The 22,016-nt window shown below is 33.8% G+C and overlaps 1 protein-coding gene across 2 annotated transcripts in view; it reads right to left on the bottom strand.

Annotated features, from left to right (window-relative positions):
- Window positions 1-22,016, bottom strand: part of MARCHF5 (membrane associated ring-CH-type finger 5) — a 40,669-nt gene that overhangs the window by 14,250 nt on the left and 4,403 nt on the right. Inside the window, exons 2-3 of one of the 2 annotated variants that reach the window (XM_031461385.2) lie at window positions 12,973-13,037; window positions 11,469-11,671 (exon numbers count right to left, since the gene is read on the bottom strand). In XM_031461385.2, coding sequence (XP_031317245.1) covers window positions 11,469-11,671; window positions 12,973-12,998 — 229 coding nt within the window. In that variant the 5' untranslated portion in view covers window positions 12,999-13,037. The remainder of the gene's footprint in view (window positions 1-11,468; window positions 11,672-12,972; window positions 13,038-22,016) is intronic. The other variant, XM_010974286.3, reaches the window with a different exon arrangement.

Raw genomic sequence — 22,016 nt, 5'->3', positions numbered from 1 at the left:
ATTTTTTAAAAGCTGCTGTGCCAGCTTTTGGGGGTTAATTGATGGGACACTGTGGCCAGATCTTTGAAGACCATGACACACTAGGCAGGAAGGAAGCTCCTGGTGACAGACCTGCTAAAATGAGGAAGATATTTTAAGAAAACTAAGATTATTTAAAGTCAGAATAAACTAAAATAGAATCTACAAGATTTTGTATCCAAAGTGAGTACAAAAAAAGAGAAAGTAGTATCAATCTAAAGTAGGTTAATATACAAGAGTTAGGAAAGGATCAAGAAATAATAAAACTTATTAGAGAAAAGACAATGTTTTGTCTGCTTTTTGGAGAAAACAGTGCCTCAGGTATTAAATTCTCTGAATTTCAAAATAAAAAGTTGAAAAAGTTAAGGGATGATGAAAGAAACACTACCATCAGTTATCATTAATTAATACATAAAACAGATGGCAATCCTAATTATGCATACTATATATATGCCAAGGAACTGTTATTACATATTCTTTTTTCTTTTTTACACATACCTATATTTACATGATGAGAATAAATATTTACATGATGAGAATATAATTACTTTTATTAATAAGAAAAACTACTTTTTAGAGACTAACAAAGCATTATCATAAAATTCAGGTAACTATACCCTGAGGAAAGTCAACCTGACAATACTATTTCATTTTCTTTTTCCCTTTATATAAGAAACTCATATTAGGTTCCTTAGGAGGCAAAACAACAAGGTGGATAAGGATTAGGTAGGCTCTGCTGTGTGAATTTGAACAAAATGCTATCTCTGGACCTCAATTTCCATATCTGTAATGATAATGAAAATAGTATCTACCTCTGAGTTTTTGTGAAAATTAACATGTGAAACTCTTAATACAGTACTTAGTGCTATAGTGTAACAGTAAGTGTTAGATATTAGTTCTTTCAAAAACGGCCAACTAAGTTAAGCATAACAGAACTCTGGAATAAGAGGTAAAATCCAAGACAGATGTCTGAGAAAAAATTTATGGTATAAGGCTCTGGTATAAAAATAAGACTGTTTCAGGAAAATGTGAGTTAAGAAATAGAGGATAGATCTCTTTTGCTTAACGGTCTGGAACAAGAAGGAAGAGGAAAATTCACGAAGCTAGAAAATCTGAGAGTGGAGAGGCAGAAAAAAGAAACCAGGCTACAATTAGTAGTTACTTTTTAAAAAATTTAAGATTCTGTAATTGTGTTTTGGACCTATAATTTAGCTATCTGTATTTACATATATAGTGTGCACCTAGAAAGCCTCACACTGTTGAAGATACTTATTAAGCTAGCCTGTATTTAAATCTCAGGGAAACAAGACTAGAAGTGATCAAGCAATATACACAAGAAATCCTTATTTCGAAGGTATCCTAGTCATTTGCCTCTTAAGAGGGTATATGAAGGCCAAGGAAGACCTAATGAGACGCCTAACTGTAAACTTTGACTTCAGAGGGTATTCAAAGATTGAGTCATTATGGATTAAGATTTTGGTTTTTAAATTCCTTTTTTTTTGATCATTCATAGAAATTAAGATATAAAGCAAAGAAAAAACAAACATTTCTTTCACAGCTAAGTGTAAATATTACTAGAAACTCATAATTATATGAAGAAAGTACTTGAATTCTTAAGCCTCTGGTTTTCAAGTAATAAAAGGAAAGAACACAGCAATATATTTTATGAGAGCAGTCAGGAAAGTAACAGATTGCATTTATGTAAGTAACAGAGGGCCATGTGGTTAAAGGAAAACAATGTAGACTGTTCTTTGTACCTGACAACTTAGAAAATATTAAAAATGTAAAATTCTCATTAAATTGAAGCCATGAAAACCTTTTTCAAATTTGGAGAAAATATATTTAACATTAACTTTGTAGTATCCTTTTTCAATCTACAGCATTCTAACTTGCTTTACAATGGTTTAGCCACCTCACTTATAATAAAGAAATGTAAATTAAAACTATAAGATACCTTTTCTAACCTAACAGATTATATTGACAAACTACAATGTTAGCTGATCTTTTGGCAAAGCTGTAAGTAAACAGGCATACTCATTCACTGCAGGTGCACATACAAATGGTATAGTACCTATGGGGGGGAATTTAGAAACATCCAGCAAAAGTATGTGTGAAATTCACCTTTGGATCCTTTGTCAGTTCATCTAATAAGTATTCTAAGCTAATAAATGCTGGGAAAAAATGAAAGAATTACAGTGTCATTCCTCTGTACCACCTAATGAAATGATGTAGAGGCAATGAATGAAAAAAATTATCAATCTCTGCTAAAACCAGTAGATAGAAGCTGATAGGGAATTATACTGGATGCATCAGGTTGATTACATCTGTACCCACGGACCAGTCTTATAAAAAAGATAACTACACAGTTTCCAGCTTTACTGAGATATTATTGATATGTAACATATATAAGTTTAAGGTATATAATGCGATTATTCAATGAACATATATATTGAGAAATAATTACCACAATAAGGTTAGTTAACATCTCAATTCTTTTACATAATTATCATTTTTGTGGTGGTAACACTTAAGATTTACTCTCTTAACCTTTATATATATATAACTGTTTTTAATTGTCACCACACTGAACACTGATTCCCCAGAAGTGATTCATCTTTTAGATGGAAGGTTGTACCCCTGGACATCTCCCAATACTCTGCAATTCGCAGCTCCATCCACTCTATTATTTGAATTTGGATATTTTAGATTCCATACATAAGTGATAACATACAGTATTTGTCTTTCTCTGTGACTTATTTCACTTAGCATAATGTCCTTAAGATCCACCCATGTTGTTGCAAAGGCAGGGTTTCCCTTAAAAAAAGAAAAGGCTGACTATTCCACTGCATATATACATCCATCTAACAGTGAACACTTAGGCTGTTTCTATGCCTTGTCTACTGTGAATAATGCTGCAAAAAACATTGAGGGTGTAGATATCTCTTCGAGACAGTGATTTCATTCCTCTGGATATCTACTTAGAAGTGGGATTGCTGAATCACATAATAGTTAAGTTTTTTTGAGTAATCTTCATGCAGTTTTCCATAGTGACTGTTCTGATTTACATTCCCACACAGTGCACAAGAGTACCCTTTTCTCCACAGCCTTTCTAACACTTGCTGTCTATTGTCTTTTTGTTAATTGCCGTTCTAACAGGTGTGAGGCAACATTTCATTTTAGTTTTGATTTGCACTTCCCTGATGATTAGTGATGTTGAGCATCTTTTCATGCATCAGTTGACCCACTGTACATTTTCTTTAGAAAACTGTCTATTTAAGATTTTTGTCCATTTAAAAATCAGATTGTATGTGGTTTTTGCTTTTGGCTATTGAGTTGTATGAGTTCCTTATATATTTTGGATATTAATCGTCTATCAGATAGATGGTTTGCAAATATTTTCTCATATTTCATAGGTTGCCTTTTCGTTTTACTAATTGTTTCTTTTTGCTGTGCAGAAGCTTTTCAGCTTGATGATTGTTTATTTTTGCTTTTGTTGCTTGCAGTTTTGGTGTCATATCCAAAAAATCACTGCCAAGACCACTGTCAAGGAGACCTTCTCCTATGTTTTATTCTAGAACTTATATAGTTTCTGGTCTTACATTTAAATCTCTAACCCATTTTGAATTAATTTTTGTAAGTGGCATAACAGGGACCAATTTCATTCCTTTGCATGTGACCACCCAGATTTCCTAACACCATTTACTGAGGAGACAATTCTTTCCTCATTTGAGTATTCTTGGCTACTCTGTCAAGTATCAGTTGAACGTATATGCATGGGTTTAATTCCAGGCTCTCAATTCTGTTCCATTGGCCTACATGTCTTTTTACGCTAGTATTGTTTTGATTATTATAGCTTTGTAGTAAAGTTTGTTGCCACCTGCTTTGTTCTTCTTTCTCAGGATTGCTTTGGCTATCTGGGGTTTTTGTGGTCCCATACAATTTTAGGATTATTTTTCCTACTTCTGTAAAAAATGTCATTGGACTTTTGATAGGGATTGCATTGAATATATAGATGGCTTTGGGTAGTATGGACATTTTCACAGTATTGTTTCCTCCAGTCCAAGAGATAGCTTTCCATTTATCTGCCATCTTCAATTTCTTGCATCAATGCCTTATAACTTTTAGTTTTATTCCTAAGTATTTTATTATTTTTGTTATTATAAATGGGATTGTTTTCTTTCTTTTTCAGGTATTTTGTTGTTAGTATATAGAAATATAACTGATTTTTATGTTGATTTATATCCTTCAACTTTACTGAATTCACTTATTACTTCTTAACAGGTTTTTGGTAGTCTTTACAATTTTCTAGATGTAAGACCAAATCATCTGCAAGGAAAGACAATTTTACTTCTTTCTTTCAGACTTGGATGCCTTTTTCTTCTTTTTCTCGCCTAACTGTTCTGGCTGGAGCTTCTAGTACTGTGCTGAGTAACAGTGGTGAGAATGGACACCCTTGTTCTTGATCTTAGCAGGAAAGCTTTGAACCTTTCACTGTTATGTATGATGTTAGCTGTGGGTTTGCCATATATGTCTGTTATTACCCAGCATGAAAGGACGCTGAATTCTGTCAAGTGTTTTTTCTTCATTCATTGAGATGATAAAATTTTCATATTTCATTCTGTTAATGTGGTGTATCATACGATTGACATGCAGATGTTGAACCATCCTTGCATCCCAGGAATAAATCCCACTTAATCATGTGTATGATCCTTTAATGTGCTGTTGAATTTGGTTTGCTAATATTTTGTTGATAATTTTTACATGTATATTCATCAGGGATATTGGTTTGTAGCTTTCTTGTAGTGTCCTTATCTAGCTTAGGTATTAGGGTAATGCTGGACTCATAAAATGAATTTGGGAATGTTCCCTCCTCTTTAATTTCTTGCAAGAGAAGAATTGGCATTAATTCTTCCTTAAATGTTTGGTTGACTTCACCAGTGAGACCATCTAGTCCTGGGCTTTTCTTTGTTGGGAGGTTTATGATTTTGCTTGTTATTGGTCTGTTTACATTTTTGATTTCTTCATGATTCAGTCTTACAGGTTGTATGTTTCTAGGAATTTATCCTTTACTTCTAGGTTATCCAATTTGTTGGTATACAATTGTTCACGGTATTTTCTTTAGAGTCTTTGTATTTCTGAAGTGTCAGTTGTAATGTCTCCTCTTTGAAAGACAGCTACATGTTATGTACCTCATGTTGTTGATGTAGTTAGGAAGTACACAGAACCATCTATAAAATATTCTTGCCAAAAAGTCATATATAACCTCATCAATGAGCTCTCACCGCCAGTATAAAAAATGCATAGAATAGAGCAACATATTACCCAAGTATTCTTGAGTTGTAAGTAATAACAAAAATCCAGGAAATGGGAAAGTCTATGATGACATTTTTTTTTTTCAATGAAGAAATTACAAGGAAAAGCTAAAATACTGAGTTTTACAAGTCATACTAGGTTTTGGGCCCATACAAAGTTGAGGGCTTGACCCTCAAACCCTCAAAAGGGTAAGCTAGAAAAAAAATCCACAGGACAATAAAGTTAGCCAACAAACAAAACCTCCTTGTTGTCAAGCATAGTTTCCTCTAAGAATTTGTAAACAGAGTTACCTGGTATGCTGATTTCAAGTTGAAATCTGTCTGTGCTATAGGAGAAATCCCAAACCCAGAGATTAAAGCAATCCCAGATTAGTATCATCCCTTGGCATCTGCCAAAAGCAAATGCAAATCCTTTTTGGAGTTCCTTCACCTGGAGGATATCCACAACCTACAAATATAAACACAATTCCCACACTCAAGAGAAATAAAGCATCATGGCCAAGAGTCAGAAGAAAAACAATAGATTTAGGCTATCAAAGACTAGAAAATGGAATTATATATCTGATCATCAAAACTATATAATAAAATACTAGATAAGTATAAATGAACAAGAAGCAAGAGACTATAAAAAATGACCAGGCACATTTAAGAAACAACTAGAACTTACACAGAAAAAAAACTCCCTGCAAAGTAGACAATGCTGAAGAATTTGAGACCTGAGTAACAGTTAAGAAGAAATTATAATGCTGGAGCGCAGAGACCAAAAGATGAAAAATATAGAAGAGAAGAGACATGAAAGGTAAAATGAAAATATCCAACACAATTCTAATCAGAGTTCTAAACATTTAAGCCATAAAACAAGTCTTAGTCATTTAAAATGACAGAAATCAAAATATGTTCTTTGATCACATGGAATGAAATTAGAAATCAGTAACAGCACTTGGGAAATTTACAAATATGTGAAAATTAAACAACACACTCCTAAATAATTAATAGGTCAAAGAAGAAATCCAAGCAGTGTTTAGAGAGAAATTTATAGCTATAAATGACTATATTAAAAAAAAAAGAAGAAAGATGAAGAGAATGAGAAGACAAGCTTAAGACTGGGATAAAATATTTGCAAAAGACATATCTGACAAATTACTGTTATCCAAAATACACCAAGACTATTTAAAATTTACTCAATAAGAAAACAAACTGATTTTTAAAATGATCGAAAGACTTAACAGACACCTCACCAATGAAAATACAAGATTGCTAATAAGTATAAGAAAAGATGATCAACATCTATGTTATTAGGAATTGTAAATTAAAACAATGAGATAAAAATGGCTAAAATCCAAAACACTGACAAAAAGAAGTACTGACAAGGGTACAGGAACTTACTGCTGGTGGAAATGCAAAATATACAGCCATTCTGAAAGACAGTTTGGTAGTTTTTTAATAAAACGAAACATACTCTTACATATGATCCAGCAATTACGCTCCTTGTTATTTACCTTAAGAAGTTGAAAATATATGCTCACACAGAAACCTGCATACAGATATGTACTGCAGCTTTATTTGTAATTGCCAATACCTGGAAGAAACCAAGATGTCCTTCAGTAGGCAAATGGATAAATAAGCTGTGGTACATCCATAAAATGGAATATTATTCAGTGTTAATATGAACTATCAAGCCATGAAAGACATGGAAAACTTTAAATATAAATTACTAAGTGAAAGAAACTAATCTGAAAAGGCTACATACTGTAAGATTCTGACTATACGACATTCTGAAAAAGGCAAAACTATGGGGACAATAAAAAGACCAGTGGTTACCAGGGGTTAGGGAGGAGGGTGGGATGAACAGGTGGATTTTCAGTGCCATAAAAATATTATGTATTATACTGTAATAGTGGATACCCATCATTGTGTATTTATCCACAACCACAGAATGTACAACACCAGGGCAACTAGGCAAGAGACTGAAATAAAAGCAACCGGACTGGAAAAGATGAAGTAAAACTGTCTCAATTCACAAATGACATGATCCTGTATATAGGAAATGCTATGCAGTACACTAAAATACTTAGAACTGTTAAATGAGATCAGAATGCTTGTAGGATATGAGATCAAAATTAAAAAAAAAAATCATCTCTATTCTATACACTCACAATAAACAACCTGAAAATAAAATTAAAACAATTCCATTAAAATAGCATCAAAAAGAATGAAATATTTAGAAATACATTTAACAAAGAAGAGACCTGTATACTAAAAACTGCAAAATATAAAACTTCTTTGAAAGACATTAAAGAAAAGTAATCTAATGTGAAACAGTCTCTGCTACCCGTGAGAATCAGGAATTCTGCCCCTAAGATGGAGCTGCTCTGAATCCTCCTGTTTAGCTAAACAAGATAACTATCTGGTCTTAAATTTCATGGAAATGCTTTATTTTTAATGGAAGACAAACTTTTTTCAGCTGATATTCTCGTCACATTTTAATGTTTCAATGCTTCTTAAATTTAATGTGCATATAACTTACCTGACAATTTCATGAAAATGCAGATTTTGATTAATTATAACTGGAGGTGGGGGGAAGGGGCTACGGTTCTTCATTCTTAACAGCTGTCAATAATTCTAATGTTGTTGGTCCTCAGACCAAACTTTGAGTAGTTTTTAAGTACCTGTAGCTGCACATATACTACTGTCCAAACTCACTAGAAGAAAGCAAACCGTAAGATGGGTAGCAAATAATGAGATGAGTATAAGTCTGATGATTCCTCTAAGTTTTTCATAACTAAGCACAATATATTCCCTACGGACAATTAAGAGCACACACTCGCCACCACTCCTCCATTCTGGCTACCACTAAGTACCAGAAAAGAAGCAGACTTTGCCAGCTAGCCAGACAGACTGAAGCTAAATCCATATGGAAACTTAAAAAAAAATCTGTTACACATAGGTCATCTTATTGAATGTTAACCATCATCTCTTCCTCTCTGCATCTTTCCTCTTGCCTGTCTTCTCTTCCTTCTTCTAGCCAGTGTTTCTTAAGTATCAACTGGGGACCAGTGATGGTCCCTGGCATTCAATTAACTGGTTTACTACAGATAATTTGATAAAAAATGAAAGTTTTTATCACACACACTTCACATATTTGAAAGGTAAGATTAATTATGACTTTCAAGGAAATTCTTTTAGGTTCTTAATTGTTATTAGGTACCAAGGGTCACACATGCCCTGCAAGGATAGTTAAAAGGGGACAATTTGTTTTAGTTAACAAATTTTGGTATCATGTGAATTGTTCACATTGGTTAAATATGTATTTTGTTCCTATCATAATGTGTTAAATCCCCAATCTAGGAAAATGAATCAATGCCTCTAAAGTATTCACTGAAGAGTAAAGTGATAAAAACACACCTGACTCAGAACATCATAAATGATAAATAGTATGATCTTATAGAGTGAAAACAGTATGATCTTACTATCTCACTATGGCTGGGACCAGTGAATGACAAGTTATTAGTTTGTACTGGGAGACCTCCTTGTTCCCACTGTACTGTAATACATTTTTAAATGGACTGAAACATTACAGAACAAGGAGAAGATGCCACTGAAGAATTCATATAATTCAACCACTCTAGTAAACCAATCAAAGCCTTATGAAACTATGAATTTTGTTACTGAAAGCAAAGATAAAGAACTACAGTCCAAGAAACTTGAACTTATTTGAACAAAAACACGTATACTATGGTCAGCATCAAAATTAATGACAAATACACTCAGAAAGAAAACAATCTATTGGTAAATCTCTGTCATCAGATGACACTACTGGATATTACATATTAGGTACAGTATACAGTGAGGAAGAACAATTACTATCACAGATGTATGTTCTTAAGTATTTTGGTTCATGGCTACATAAAATCGCTAGTATTTAGAGTATGAATCAACTCTTGGTGTGTACATAATATGCTATAGAGAAGGGATTCTTCTTTAACCAACAATCATTTTTGAACTTTGACTTGAAAAGGTACATTAGGATCAATATGGCCAAGAGCACTAGCCATGTGTGTAACAAGGAAGAGTACAGAACCTGTAAAGTCAACTCACACATGGCTTAAGAGACAACAGTTGACATTTGACAATGAGTCTTCTATTCTTGAATCTGTTAAAAACTAGAAAATTGTAAATATAATTCAAACTGCAGGCCCTGAGCAGATATCTTCAGCATGTTATATCAGGAAAAAAGAATCAAATACAACACCCTGCTTTTCTATCTTGTCAGGAGGAAAGATGCTAACAAAACTATTCAAATGAAGGATATATTTTTTTCTTTCCCTCATGACACTAGTAAGGTTAGTAAAAAAATTCCTATGATTACCTGTGGCTTACTCAAGTGGCAGCCCTCCATGACATACAGTATAGTGAATAGCTTGAACCTAACATTTGAAGCTGAAATAACAATTCTTAAGGATAAAATACAAAGACCAAATCATGATACACACGGCTTAAACAAAAAGTTTGACTTTTCCAATATCTAGCTATTTTCTTTCCTTGTTGTAGAAAGAAATCAGTGTCTTATTATTAGGTATATTTTTAAAAAATGCATTCAATTACCAATTAGACCTAAAAGCATATTTCCTAGAACTGAAAAACAACCAAGGACAGATTTACCCGCTGCCATCTTCCAAACTGAAATATTTAACTTCACTGCTGAGTGCCATACATATGTCAATTCAGTGCCTCACTCGATATTCTATGTAGCTTTCAGTGAGAATTCTTACAATAATTTTTGTATCCATCCATCTGAGTATATAAAACATGTATACTCACTGCTATTCCCAACAACCTATAGTTGAAAAGTGGAATTTCTGATTTAGCAGAACTAAAGAGTAGGAAAAGAAACAGTTAAAAGGAAACCTTAACTCTGACTTTGGTGAGACAGATATCAATGTGGAGAAAGAATGCAGCAGTAATTTCTTTCCATAATGTTTAAATTATTTTAAAATAATGCTTTGAAATTATAATTAAAATTTTTGGATTAATCTCTTACTTTATCTAAAATTAGTGTGCATGAAGATGCATCAATGTGGTCCATAAATTCTAAATGTCTGAGAACACTACTTTCTCTACTACAGTATTTTCCTTTTATAGGAAGCTACAATTTCTTTCTATGCATTATGTTGGAGAAATATAGACAACCACGGAAACTTTGTTTGCCCTTATCATCAATCTTCTCACATTAGAAAAGCACTTCATCACCTGCATTTATGTTGCCTCATTATATATAAAAAAGGGGGTCTGATTTCAACATGTATAACATCTAGAAAAAAACATATCTAATAATTATTTTCAATTTCTAATCAAATCCTACTCCCTGCAAAGTCATTCTTTCCTTCTGACCTTCCCAGAACCCAAAATGCCTTCATATAACTCTTGATTATAGTCAAGGGTGATATTAAAAATGTTTAACAACTAGCACGGAATAAACACCAAAGAGAATGACACCAGTTCACAGTCACATGGCTGTGCTAAACATGCAAATTAAATATCAGCCTTAGTTACAGCTTCCTTTAAGCAATATGCTACACTTATTTCAATGCTAGCCACATTCTCAAAGACCTTTGGTTATTTCTTGCCTGCCAATTCAGAGAAAAAGGAAAGCAGTTTTCATGAAAGACATCCACATAAACTGTATTCCAAAGATAGTTTAACACTGTCTTTTATTAAATCTTTAATTTCTCTACTTTTATTCCTTAATAGAAGAATTAAGGATAAGTATTAGAAAAAACACACTATTGTTTTCTTTCTCCCACACCAATGGTTTCCAGAGAATGAGGTTCTTTAGTCAGTTTTTTATTAGAATTTCGTTATTTGATTTTATCCAGCTAGATGTCCAAGTTCATTATCCACTCAACTAAAACGAGAACATTTAATAAACAGACAAACGGATGGATATGGGGATATATAAAGGATAAAGTAAACTGTTAGCAAAACAAATGTCTGACATTTAGAGAGAAAACAACAGAAAGGGGATAGAGAAATTCACAAAAAAGCAAAGAGATGGGTCACTTAAAAATAAATGTAGGATCATAAGGTTATGTGTAGTAACATGACATATATCTGTGTTGTTTCTAAGGATCTTCTTACCCAACTTCGGAAAAACTATTAAGTATTCAGCATTGCACTGAGGACATGCCACTCTCGCTGTACTGTTTCCTCTTTGTTTTTCATCCACCCAGCGCTGTAGACAAGCCTGGTGAACCCATTTTGTAGATCCTCTGCATCTGCATGGTCTCACCCATTCAGCTGTTCTATCATCTTCATCAGTGGCAAAACACACCCAGCAACTTCTGTAAATTAAAAAGAGAAAATAATGTCATCTTTAAGATCCTAGCCTCCTCTTCACTGCAGCTCTTATTTAATGGGATGAGATATATGTTATATTATAGAACTTTTAATTCTGTATTAAAAGACTATATATTATATGACTGAAGAGACAAAATAACACATTTCTAGTAGGGTACTTTCTTCTTTTTGTTTTTCCTCATGAATACACAAGATTCTGCAGATTTTGAATTTTGTGTTTTTGTAACCTCTTCCCTTTTTCAAGCAATTCTTCACATTCTCTAATGAACCAGAATGCAAAGAGCCCACCCTGAAACTGCTTTTCTTTTATAAGACCTAATAATTCTTTGAGAAGTGGTAACTACAGGAATATGTGAAATTCAGTGTATCCGTCATTTCAACAACATTAACCTCTTAACTTATTGAACTTGGAGAACTAAAGTATTACACAAGTGATTTCACATATGGTCTCATTCAATTTTCAACTGAGAGAGAAAAAAACCCACCCATTTCTCTGTCTGGTAAAGTATGACTATAAGAAGAGAGAATGTTTATTAAATTAAAAAAAAAAAAAAAAAAGCGCAAGGGGGAGAAGAGATGAAGACACCAGGATAGATTTTTTTAGGATGGTGATATGATAAATTTGGGCCTATGTTTCCATTATAGGTATAACTGGTTTTCCTTTTTTGGTGGGAATTATATTTATTATATTTGAAAGCTAGACATCTCAAGATTTTTAAAAATTTTTAAAAATTCTATATAGATGGCTAATTTTAAAACATTTTCCCATTTTGATTTTAAGGGCACTTCATGAAGTCTTACTTGTTCTTGTAGAACTAGGTTGCAGTCTCTCCCAATTAACACAGGTTTGACACTGATTTCCATTAGGGCAAATACAATTCAACCCTACACCATTCACTCCCCTACCCCCACCATTAAAGTTTGACTGCACAATTGGAAACAACTGCTAATTAAATCTTGTTACCTACTGTAAATTTTTCACTTAATTAGATAAGTGGCTTCTGTCAGGACAACTAGCTTAAGTATGCTCAGTGGGAAAGACTATAAAGTCAGGTACCACAGAGGGGTGACGTTTCCAGTCTTTGTAAAACATGAATTTTAATTGTGTGCCCCAATTAAAACTTTTCAGTTAGAATAGGGAAAAAACTCTGAACTGAATACATGGCAACAATATCCAAAATTGTGCTTTTACTCAGCTTTCAAATTCAGTCAGGTTTCATATGATCTACTGTGGTAAAAATTGGAGATAAGTAGTATGTTTAAGCACGCTGACCCTCTAACCTACCTCAGGCAAGCTGTCTGGGACTTCATGCTATCTTATGGTTATCCAAAAAATGCCTCCTCCTCCACCTTATTTAAAAAAAAAAATCTATTGCAGTAAAATATACATAACATAAAATTTACTACTTTAACCATTTTTAAGACTACAATTCTATATCACTAAGTCATTCACACTGTTGTCCAACCATCACCACTATCCACGATTTGACTGGGTTTCAACCTAGTTTTTTTCATAATATTTCAACTGACAAGTGTAGAGCAAATAGACCTAATTAATTGAGGTGTTAGTATATATTTTCCCCACAACCAAGGTAATTTTGTAAATATATCTGTATACTTTTGGGACATGAAATGTATTATTTTAATAACAAAACACAGGCAGAATATCTAGAACCTAGAAACTTTCTAGGTTCTTACACATTTTCATATCAACAATGAAACATACATTAGTTAAGCACAGCAAAACCAGCATACTTAATCAATATTAAGGGGAACTGAATTTTAAATTGAGCCAATTGCAGTCATCGGGAATAAAATAAAATGCAGAACAACAGCCTTAACAGGTTGAACCAAATCAAACTACCTCTGTTTGTCTGTTTTGACTTATGTAAATGGCAGTTTCATGTATCAGTCTAATGGGAATACTTGTATAGCTATAATCCCAATAAATTCTAGATAAGTATATTTCCCTCCAATATTTAATAGGAAAAATTTCAATTTCAAAAAATGTTGAAAAACTGTTCAGTGAAAACCCATATTCCAAACATCTAGATTCTACAATCCTTGTCATTTTGCTATATATTTGCTTTACCACATATTCATTCACCAATCCCTTTTTTGATGCATTTCAAAGTTGCAGACATTAGTGTATTTCACCCCTAAATACTTCAAGTTTTATTTTTTAGAAGGTATTCAACTGACATTTAAAACAGGCACTGTCAGATTTTTTTCCAATTTCACAACTATGATAGATAAGATCAATGAATGATAATATACAGTGAACACTTATTAGGCCTTATTAGAAGTGTTAATCCCAATAACCCTGTTTTTATTGTCTGATTCATAGTGACAGTGAGTATACAGCTTACAAATTTGGATTTTGAAGCTAATGTTCAGAGATCAAATTAAATTATGCTACAGAAGAGATGTTTTTCAAAAAAACCTTATTGATGACAATACTCTCAAGAAGTTTGCTGATTTTCAACATCTACTAACTTACCACATCCATTTTCTACTTATTCCAGTCGTTCAACAGTTAATCTGATGATGGTCATCTGAGATCAAATAGTATTGCCCACAATATGTAAACTTCCGACAACACCAAATTACTTCATCTAAAAATTATAGTTTAAGATACAAATAAATATGAAGTGGAAACTTCTAACTTAATAATAGTACAAAACAAGCAAGCAACTAAAAATTATAGAAATTGCCAGCAACATTTACTGAGCATTCACTGGCTCCATGTGGTTGCACAAACAAAATAAATGGAAGATTGTATCTATCTGGAAAACCCTATAACTTAACTGGGGCTATATCCAGTCAATAAAATTGATTAAAGGTTCTAGTGAAATTACCACAGTACATCCATTTTAAGAAGAAGGAAAAATCAATCTGCATAGATCAGAGAAGGCTTCAGGGAGGAGTTATAGTAGAAATTAGCAGGGGCAAGTGATTTTATTACAGGGATTCTCAAAAATAAAACATCCCAGGACCAATTGCTCAGGATCACTAGTGAACCTGCAAATTCTCTTGCTCTACACCAGACCTAGCAAATCAGAAACTCTAGAGGAGGGGAGCCTAGAAATCTGTGTTTTAACAAGCCCCCAGGGTGATCCCGATGTACAATAAAGTTTGAGAACTGCTAGGGTATAAAAATGGCAGGTAGAAAAAAGCAGAAAGACTGGAGAAAGCAAACTGTGTGAAAGGGACAATTACTGGATTTATTCAGGTTAGAAATAACTGCTTCTGATGACTAAATATTTTAATATAAATAACAGTACAGAAAATGTTAAGTTCTAAAGAACTTATTAACTGATTTACTACCTTACTAGGTACAGGAGTTTAAGCTACCTAATATGGAAAGAACATTCGTCTGTGAAATAAGGGCCAGGAACATGGGAAATTAACTCAAAGCTTATAAAAATGGTCATATGAATGTTTTGGGGTAAAAAGCCTATAAGGTAGAGTTATTAGTCTTTAGGATTAGAAATGAGGAGAGAGAACAAAACATGTATAGCAATCTTTTCTTTCCTCATTAAAAAAAAAAAAGTCTAACAGACTGATCAGGAACATCACCTGAGAAGGTCTTAAAATTATGCCTTCCCTCTTTGTTTCCTCATACCCTACTCCCTCCTTGATGTAATCTATTTCAGTTATTCATCCCCCAATTCCTCACTTCCTTCCATTTAAGGAGAAAAGAGGTGTTCAAAAATGATGGGTTTATAGTTTCTTAAGATCTTAGAGGGGAGAGTAGAAACTTGTGGTTTAATGTACAGCATGATTTCTCCTCTTCTTTAGGAAAAAGTACCCCCCAGTTTTAAAGGAAAACTATTCTTCCCTGCAACATCAGCTATGTACGTAGTGTAGGCAGGTAGTCCCATAGTCCCAGCTCCAGGAAGAGCAATCCTTAGATTGGTTTAAGGGAGTATCCCAAGCCCTAGACTACAGTGATTGGGAGGCTGGGCACTTAAAGTTGGTTGTATCAGAGTGAACTTCAGAATTTCTGCTGAGAAAGTTGGTAAACAGACTTTGTTTTCTACTGGGCTTGAAGGCAGGAAAAGCATGAAGCTAAATAAGGGTGTGAGGCTACTGCTGCCAGAAGAGCCACCATGTGGAGCCTAAAGAACCCAGAGGAAGCTGAAAGATGGAAAGTGATGGCTTTATTTGAGACATGGATCAAGCTGTGCTTAAAGCTAAATATACCCTTGCACTGCTCACTTACATAAACCCACAGCTTTTGGGTTTTTTTTAGTTTAACCAGTTTGGGGGCAGATTCTCCATCATGTGCAACCCAAACAATCTTGTTACAGAGCGTGAGAAACTGGGTATGAGATAGCCCCAGAACAATAATATAATGTAAACTCCTAAGAGCTTTTATATGTACACACAGTATTTTTTGTCAACAGCTTTGTTTCCTACTGACAGGAACTTGAGCGGAAAAGACTTAAATAAACCTAATTCCCACTGCAAGGACTTTGAGTCTTCCAAGTTCTTCTGTTTCTCACACAGGGCAAAAATATGCTCTTGATTCTGCTATTGGCTCAGATCATTTCTCAGCTAAAAACAGCCAACAAATATAAAACCAAGTATTTTGAAATTAAAAATTTTTACTTATAATACCATAATATTTGCATTGCAGGATCAATATAACTTTAATTCTATTTTAAGTTATTACATATTTTAATGTTATAATTTATGGGATGGCAATTTTAATACCCTTAAAAGGTGAATATAATTGGCTATTTTCTATTTCAAAGGACAAAGCCAAAAACCTTTTAAAGTCTACACCCAAGAAGAGGTGGTAATTTCTGACCAAATTCTAAATAACAGTTTTCCTTTAAGTCATTTCCTCCCCTTGCTCTCTTCAATCCTCCAATCTCTCAGAAAGCAGTGCTTAGTGTTACGTATAAGTATCTTCTGAGAACGTGCTAGAAATACAAATTCTCAGGTCCTACCCCAGACCTACAGAATCAGAAACTCTTGAGGATGGGACTCAACACTACATTTAAAATTTTTATTTTAACTGCTTTTTAAATTATGTTTTTTATTGTGGTAAAGTATATATAAATACAAAATTTACCATCTTAACCATTTTTAAGTATAAAGTTCAGTGGTATTAAATACATTTAAATTTTTGTGCTACCATCAATCACCACCACCCATCCCTACAACTCTTTTCATCTTGTAAAGCAAAGTCTATGTGCTCATTAAACAATTCCTCAATCTCCTCTCCCCTCAGCCCCTGACAACCACCAGTATACTTTCTGTGTTTTAATTTTACTAATCTAAGTACCTCATATAAGTGAAATCATCCAGTATTTAGTTTTTTTTTAATGTCTTCAAGATTCATCCACGATGTAGCATATTGCAGAATATCCTTCCTTTTTGAGGCTGAATAATATTCCATTGTATTCCACATTTTGCTTATCCATTCATTAATCATAGATACTAGGACTGCTTCTAAGTTTTAGCTATTGTGAATAATGCTGCTATGAACATGGGTGTACAAATATCTCTTTGAGACTCTGCTTTCAATTCTTTTGAGTATATACCTAGAAGTGAAATTGCTAGGTCATATGCTAATTCTATTTTTGATTTTTTGAGGAATCACCAACATTGTGAAGTCCTTCAGGTAATCATGATACCTAAAGTTTGAGAACCTCTGCTCTGGCTATTCTTCTTTCCTTTTTCCATATTTCTCCCCTTTGTAAGTTTCCTCGACTCACCATAATACAAAAATAAAATTTCATTTTACATTCAACTTTAAAGTAAATACTTTAAAGTCATTTGGTTTTAAATTTAAACAGTAAATAAAATGCTTGAGATTTTTTTTTTTCTAAGGAAAAAAGCTGGCTAAATTTGGGGAAAAGATTTTTTAAGTTCAGGATATTCTAACTAGTTAAAAAATTTGGGCTTTGGAGCCAGATTGCCTGAGTTCAAATTCCTGCTCACCACTTATTTTAGGTTTAATGACAATCTCTTTCAGAGTTTTTTTTGTAAGGTAGGGGTTCCTAATTTGAGGTCCATGAAAAATTCACGGGGCTGATAAACCTGGATGGGAAAAAAATTACACTTTTATTTTCACTAAACTCTAAGAAAATTTTAAATTTTTTTCCAATGATGAATGTAAGCAAACCATTGTCATATTTGCAGTACAGCAATTAGAACTTAGTACAGTGACCAGAAATTTTCATATTACAGCTGTACAGATCCCAAAATAACATTTAGCCCATCACTAATTTGAAATTATCCATTGATAATAGATAAACCAATAGATTTTGTATTTAAATGTGTTAAAGCCTATACTACTATGCCAGATTTTTAATATTTTGATAACTATTTCAACAAAATTGCTTCATTTCTGACTTATATGTTCTGTTTTATTCTTTCAAAACAGTCTAAGAAGAAACCCATAGGCTTAACTAAACTGTCAAAGGAGTTCTCAGCATAAAAAGGTTTTATGTTAAGATTCTCTATTGCAAAGGATTAAACAAGTGATCATGAAACTGGTTAAGAATCGCCTGGAACATATATAACCACCAAATTAACAGTAGCAATAATGGCACCTATAGAGATGAGAAAGATGGTGTCAACTTTACATCTCTGCTTAGATTTTATGAATGCATTTCTTGCCTAAATTAATGCATAAAACAATTCTGCTTGGCACCCTGCCATTCGGTGGAAAAAAGTCCTGGATCCCTAATCACCCCCCAGTTCTTCTTCATAGGTCAAAACTACTGCTTAAAATATTCATTAAAGTCCTCAATTCATTTTCTTCTACTCTTCTTTTCCTTCCATTGGGTTTTCTAAATGCTGCCTGTTTGCTGATATACACACTCACTGTTTACTTCCACACTTTTCCACCAGCCAAGGTAGGGCTCATTAGTTTATAAAGAGAGATCTGGGAATTATCATGCTCAGTTCAGAGATCAAAGAACAAATCACTATTATAATATGAAGAACTAAATTAGACCAATCTAAAGAATATTACTTATTCTTTAAAATAAATGTATAGCCTTATTGGCATTGGTAATATCACTAATCCGTATGTATAACATGCCACTCTTTATAAAAGATCAGTTATTTAATTCTACATGATTTTAAAATTATAACTTTTTTCCAGTTACATATCCTTCTTAATAGTAAAATTTATAAACAGTTTGAGGAATACATGGTCTGTCTTAAATCTAAGTATTCAAGATCTCTTAATCAACTTGAGTACCTATTAAGTATGTTCATTATTTGATGTCACAAGAAATATACAGTCTAGTTAAGGAACAAATATATGCAAGAAGGACCACATAAAAACAACCACACAAAACATAAAGTGCCAAGAAACGATGTTAGTGACCATACAGAAATATGATGAAGACCACATGAAATACAGGATGAAAAAGCTGAGGTTTCATGAGAACGAAGAACTACAGGTGAGATGAGGACTGGAGAATGAAAAGAATAAGGGTATTTGAAGTAAGAAAATCGGCAGAAACAAGCTTAGAGATAGAAATGAGCATATCGTTGCAATGAGAAGACCAATGTGGTTGGAGCAGAAAGGTTTTAGAACAAAGCCAGATATTACAAACCAGTTAGGAAATGATGGATGACAAAGGTAACCTGACTTCACAGGGTTCATTTGTGACTAAATCATTGTTTATATGTCTAAGTTAATTATTTTAAAAGTATGTGGGGAAAAAAGGGGAGGAAACTTTACTCATCAATAGAATAGTTTCTCACTGGCATGTAAATTAACTAAGCAAGGTAGGTATGGTTATCTAATAAAACAGCTGGCAGTAAAGCCTATCTTTGCAGACTCAAACTGCAGGTGTTTATCTTGGATTATTTGAAACATCTGGTAAATCACAGGCTCCTGCCCTAGAGATCACTCTGATGAACACTGGAGTGTAGCAGAATAGAAGAGTTCTAGAATATAGGACTGAGAGCAATGAAACAAGCTTTAAATTGTTGTTGCTGTATTATATATGGTGCCTTAACAATGTATTCGCATGACTGTTTAAAGAAAGAGAAAAAGTAATGTCCTTAATTCAGGACATACTTACAGAACCATCCTCTGGTTAATGTAAGGAACACCCCATTTAACAATGGAAAAAATGCAAACTGCTTGCTTTGTCTCAGGATTAAAAGTGTCACATCCCATGTATTCTGAACAGGAACTATACCATCGACTAAAAATCCCTTTGTATGTCTGTTCACCCAACTGGAATGGAAGTCAAAGTATCTGGATTCATCAAAGAGTTATAACCACAATCATGACACATTCTGAAAGAGGGAAAGGGAAATATACCACAAGGAAAGTAATCATTTACTAAGCATATATTCATGCCATGCCCTCTCTCTCTGATCTTCATAAACTCTGCAAGCATAATTATTTCCATATTAAATAAATAAGGGAACAAAAGCCCAGAAGGGTTAAATGCCCTGCTCAAGGCCTCATGGTTAAGTAAAAAGGCGTGGATGCAACCTAGGCCTCAACTCCAAAGCATCAGCTTTTTTCACAGCACCATGCTGCCATGTGGATGGGGTATTCTGAGAAAATTTTCCGTCTCTCATTTCTAAGGAAATTATAGCCAGTACAAGAGATTACATGTTTCATTTTTGCTACGGTACTTTTAAGCAGCCATAAGGAGCTTTCACCAGAAGTCTAAACCCATTGTTTAGACGCTAAACCCATTGTGTACTCCAATGTGCCATATAAAAATTACCATCTCTCATGTTATGAACCATGGCATGTAAAGAGATGGGAGGCAGCTATGTATGTCTGACATGTAAAGGACTGCTACATGGGTCTGGAGAAAGAGGGAAATATTTCTGGCTGAAATGGTCAGAAAAGCTTTATAAATGAGGCAGAAACTAAACTGGATCTTGAAGAGTGGGTAGAATTTTAAAAGACAAGATGCTGAAAAGGACACAGGACAGTGAGCAAATCAGTTTGGCCTGGGCAAAAGACATGAACTTTATGCATTCTTCCTTAAAGAGAAGCAAAACTTTAAAAAGGTAGTTGGTGCCAGCCATATACTCAGTGTCTTAAGCATAATAGGGAGGACAACAAGTATGATTATGGAGGATCTCAAAGGCCAGGCTAAAGAATTTGAACTTAAGCTTAACAAGCAATTAAGAAAACACAGAAGGTTTTGAGCAAAGGAGGTATTTTTAAAATGGTGCTTCAGTAAGATTATTCTAGGCATTGATATGTCATAAATATTGAAAAGAAAGACACTATGATTCTACAGTGTTTCCAATGTACTTTCCCCTTGTGGGGTTATCTGTTCTCAGTGAACTGCCGCTTGAATGTGCATGGCAGTAGTAGTAAAGGGTGTGTATGGAAGGCTCTGAGACACGGATAGGTACACTAAAAAACTGCAGTAGTGTGATGTACTATGATAAATGCACAATGGTTCTATGGAAATACAGGAAGAAGTAACTCGTTCTGTTTAAAGGAGCTGTGTAATGCTTCAAGGTGATACTTGAGCTGAATTCCAAAGATGTGTCAGAGTTGGCCAGATGTCAAAAAGAGGAAGTAATCTAAAGCAAAAATAAGAAGATGAAGAACAAGATATATTCAGAGAACAATGAAGTGGAGTGCAGAAGAGTATGGTTAAAGTAGGTTGGGGCTGGATTATATCAATAGAGCTAAATCCCTTCACTAGGGTCTTGAAAGGTTAGTTCTTATCCTATAGGTGATGTAAAGACTGGCAGGTTTTAAAGCATGGACATGACATGACTGTGCCTTGGCCAATTCTAATACCACTCTGTAAGTCAAAATGGAAGAGAAAAACTGAAGTCAGAAAGAAGAATATACAATATTTGATAAGCAAGTGGATTTAGAGGAAAAGAAGCAAAAAAGAATGAAAGAAAAAAAAGAGATGTAGGTTATGGCTGATAGACTAGAATGGACCTATTAAAGGCCAGAAATTGGGAAGTCACGGTAAGTAAAAGCCAGAGAAGTGTTGGTAGTTTAGTTTTGGATAGGTTAAGGCGCTAGTAATACTGTGTATACCCAAAGTGTGGGAAAGAGGCCAGGAATAAAGACATACATCTGGGAGCCACTCATATAAAGGTGAGATAGTAAGTGGGTATACTTTTCAGAGAATGGTAAACCCTGAGGATTGAACTGTATTTAAACGACTGAAGGGAGTAAAGGTAAGGTGATACATAAGGGAGAAAAAGCAAAAGACAAATAGTGTGACAGAACTGAACACAGTTTCAAGAAGCTAGGGAGTGGTGGTCACCATTTTCATCTTCATGACATAAATGTCAAGGGATGTGAAGACCAAGAAGAAAAGTCATTAGGTTTACCAGTTAAGAAAT

This window comes from Camelus dromedarius, chromosome 8, assembly GCF_036321535.1.
Source record: "Camelus dromedarius isolate mCamDro1 chromosome 8, mCamDro1.pat, whole genome shotgun sequence".
Taxonomy (NCBI): domain Eukaryota; kingdom Metazoa; phylum Chordata; class Mammalia; order Artiodactyla; family Camelidae; genus Camelus; species Camelus dromedarius.
This window is presented reverse-complemented; position numbering and strand designations above follow the sequence as displayed.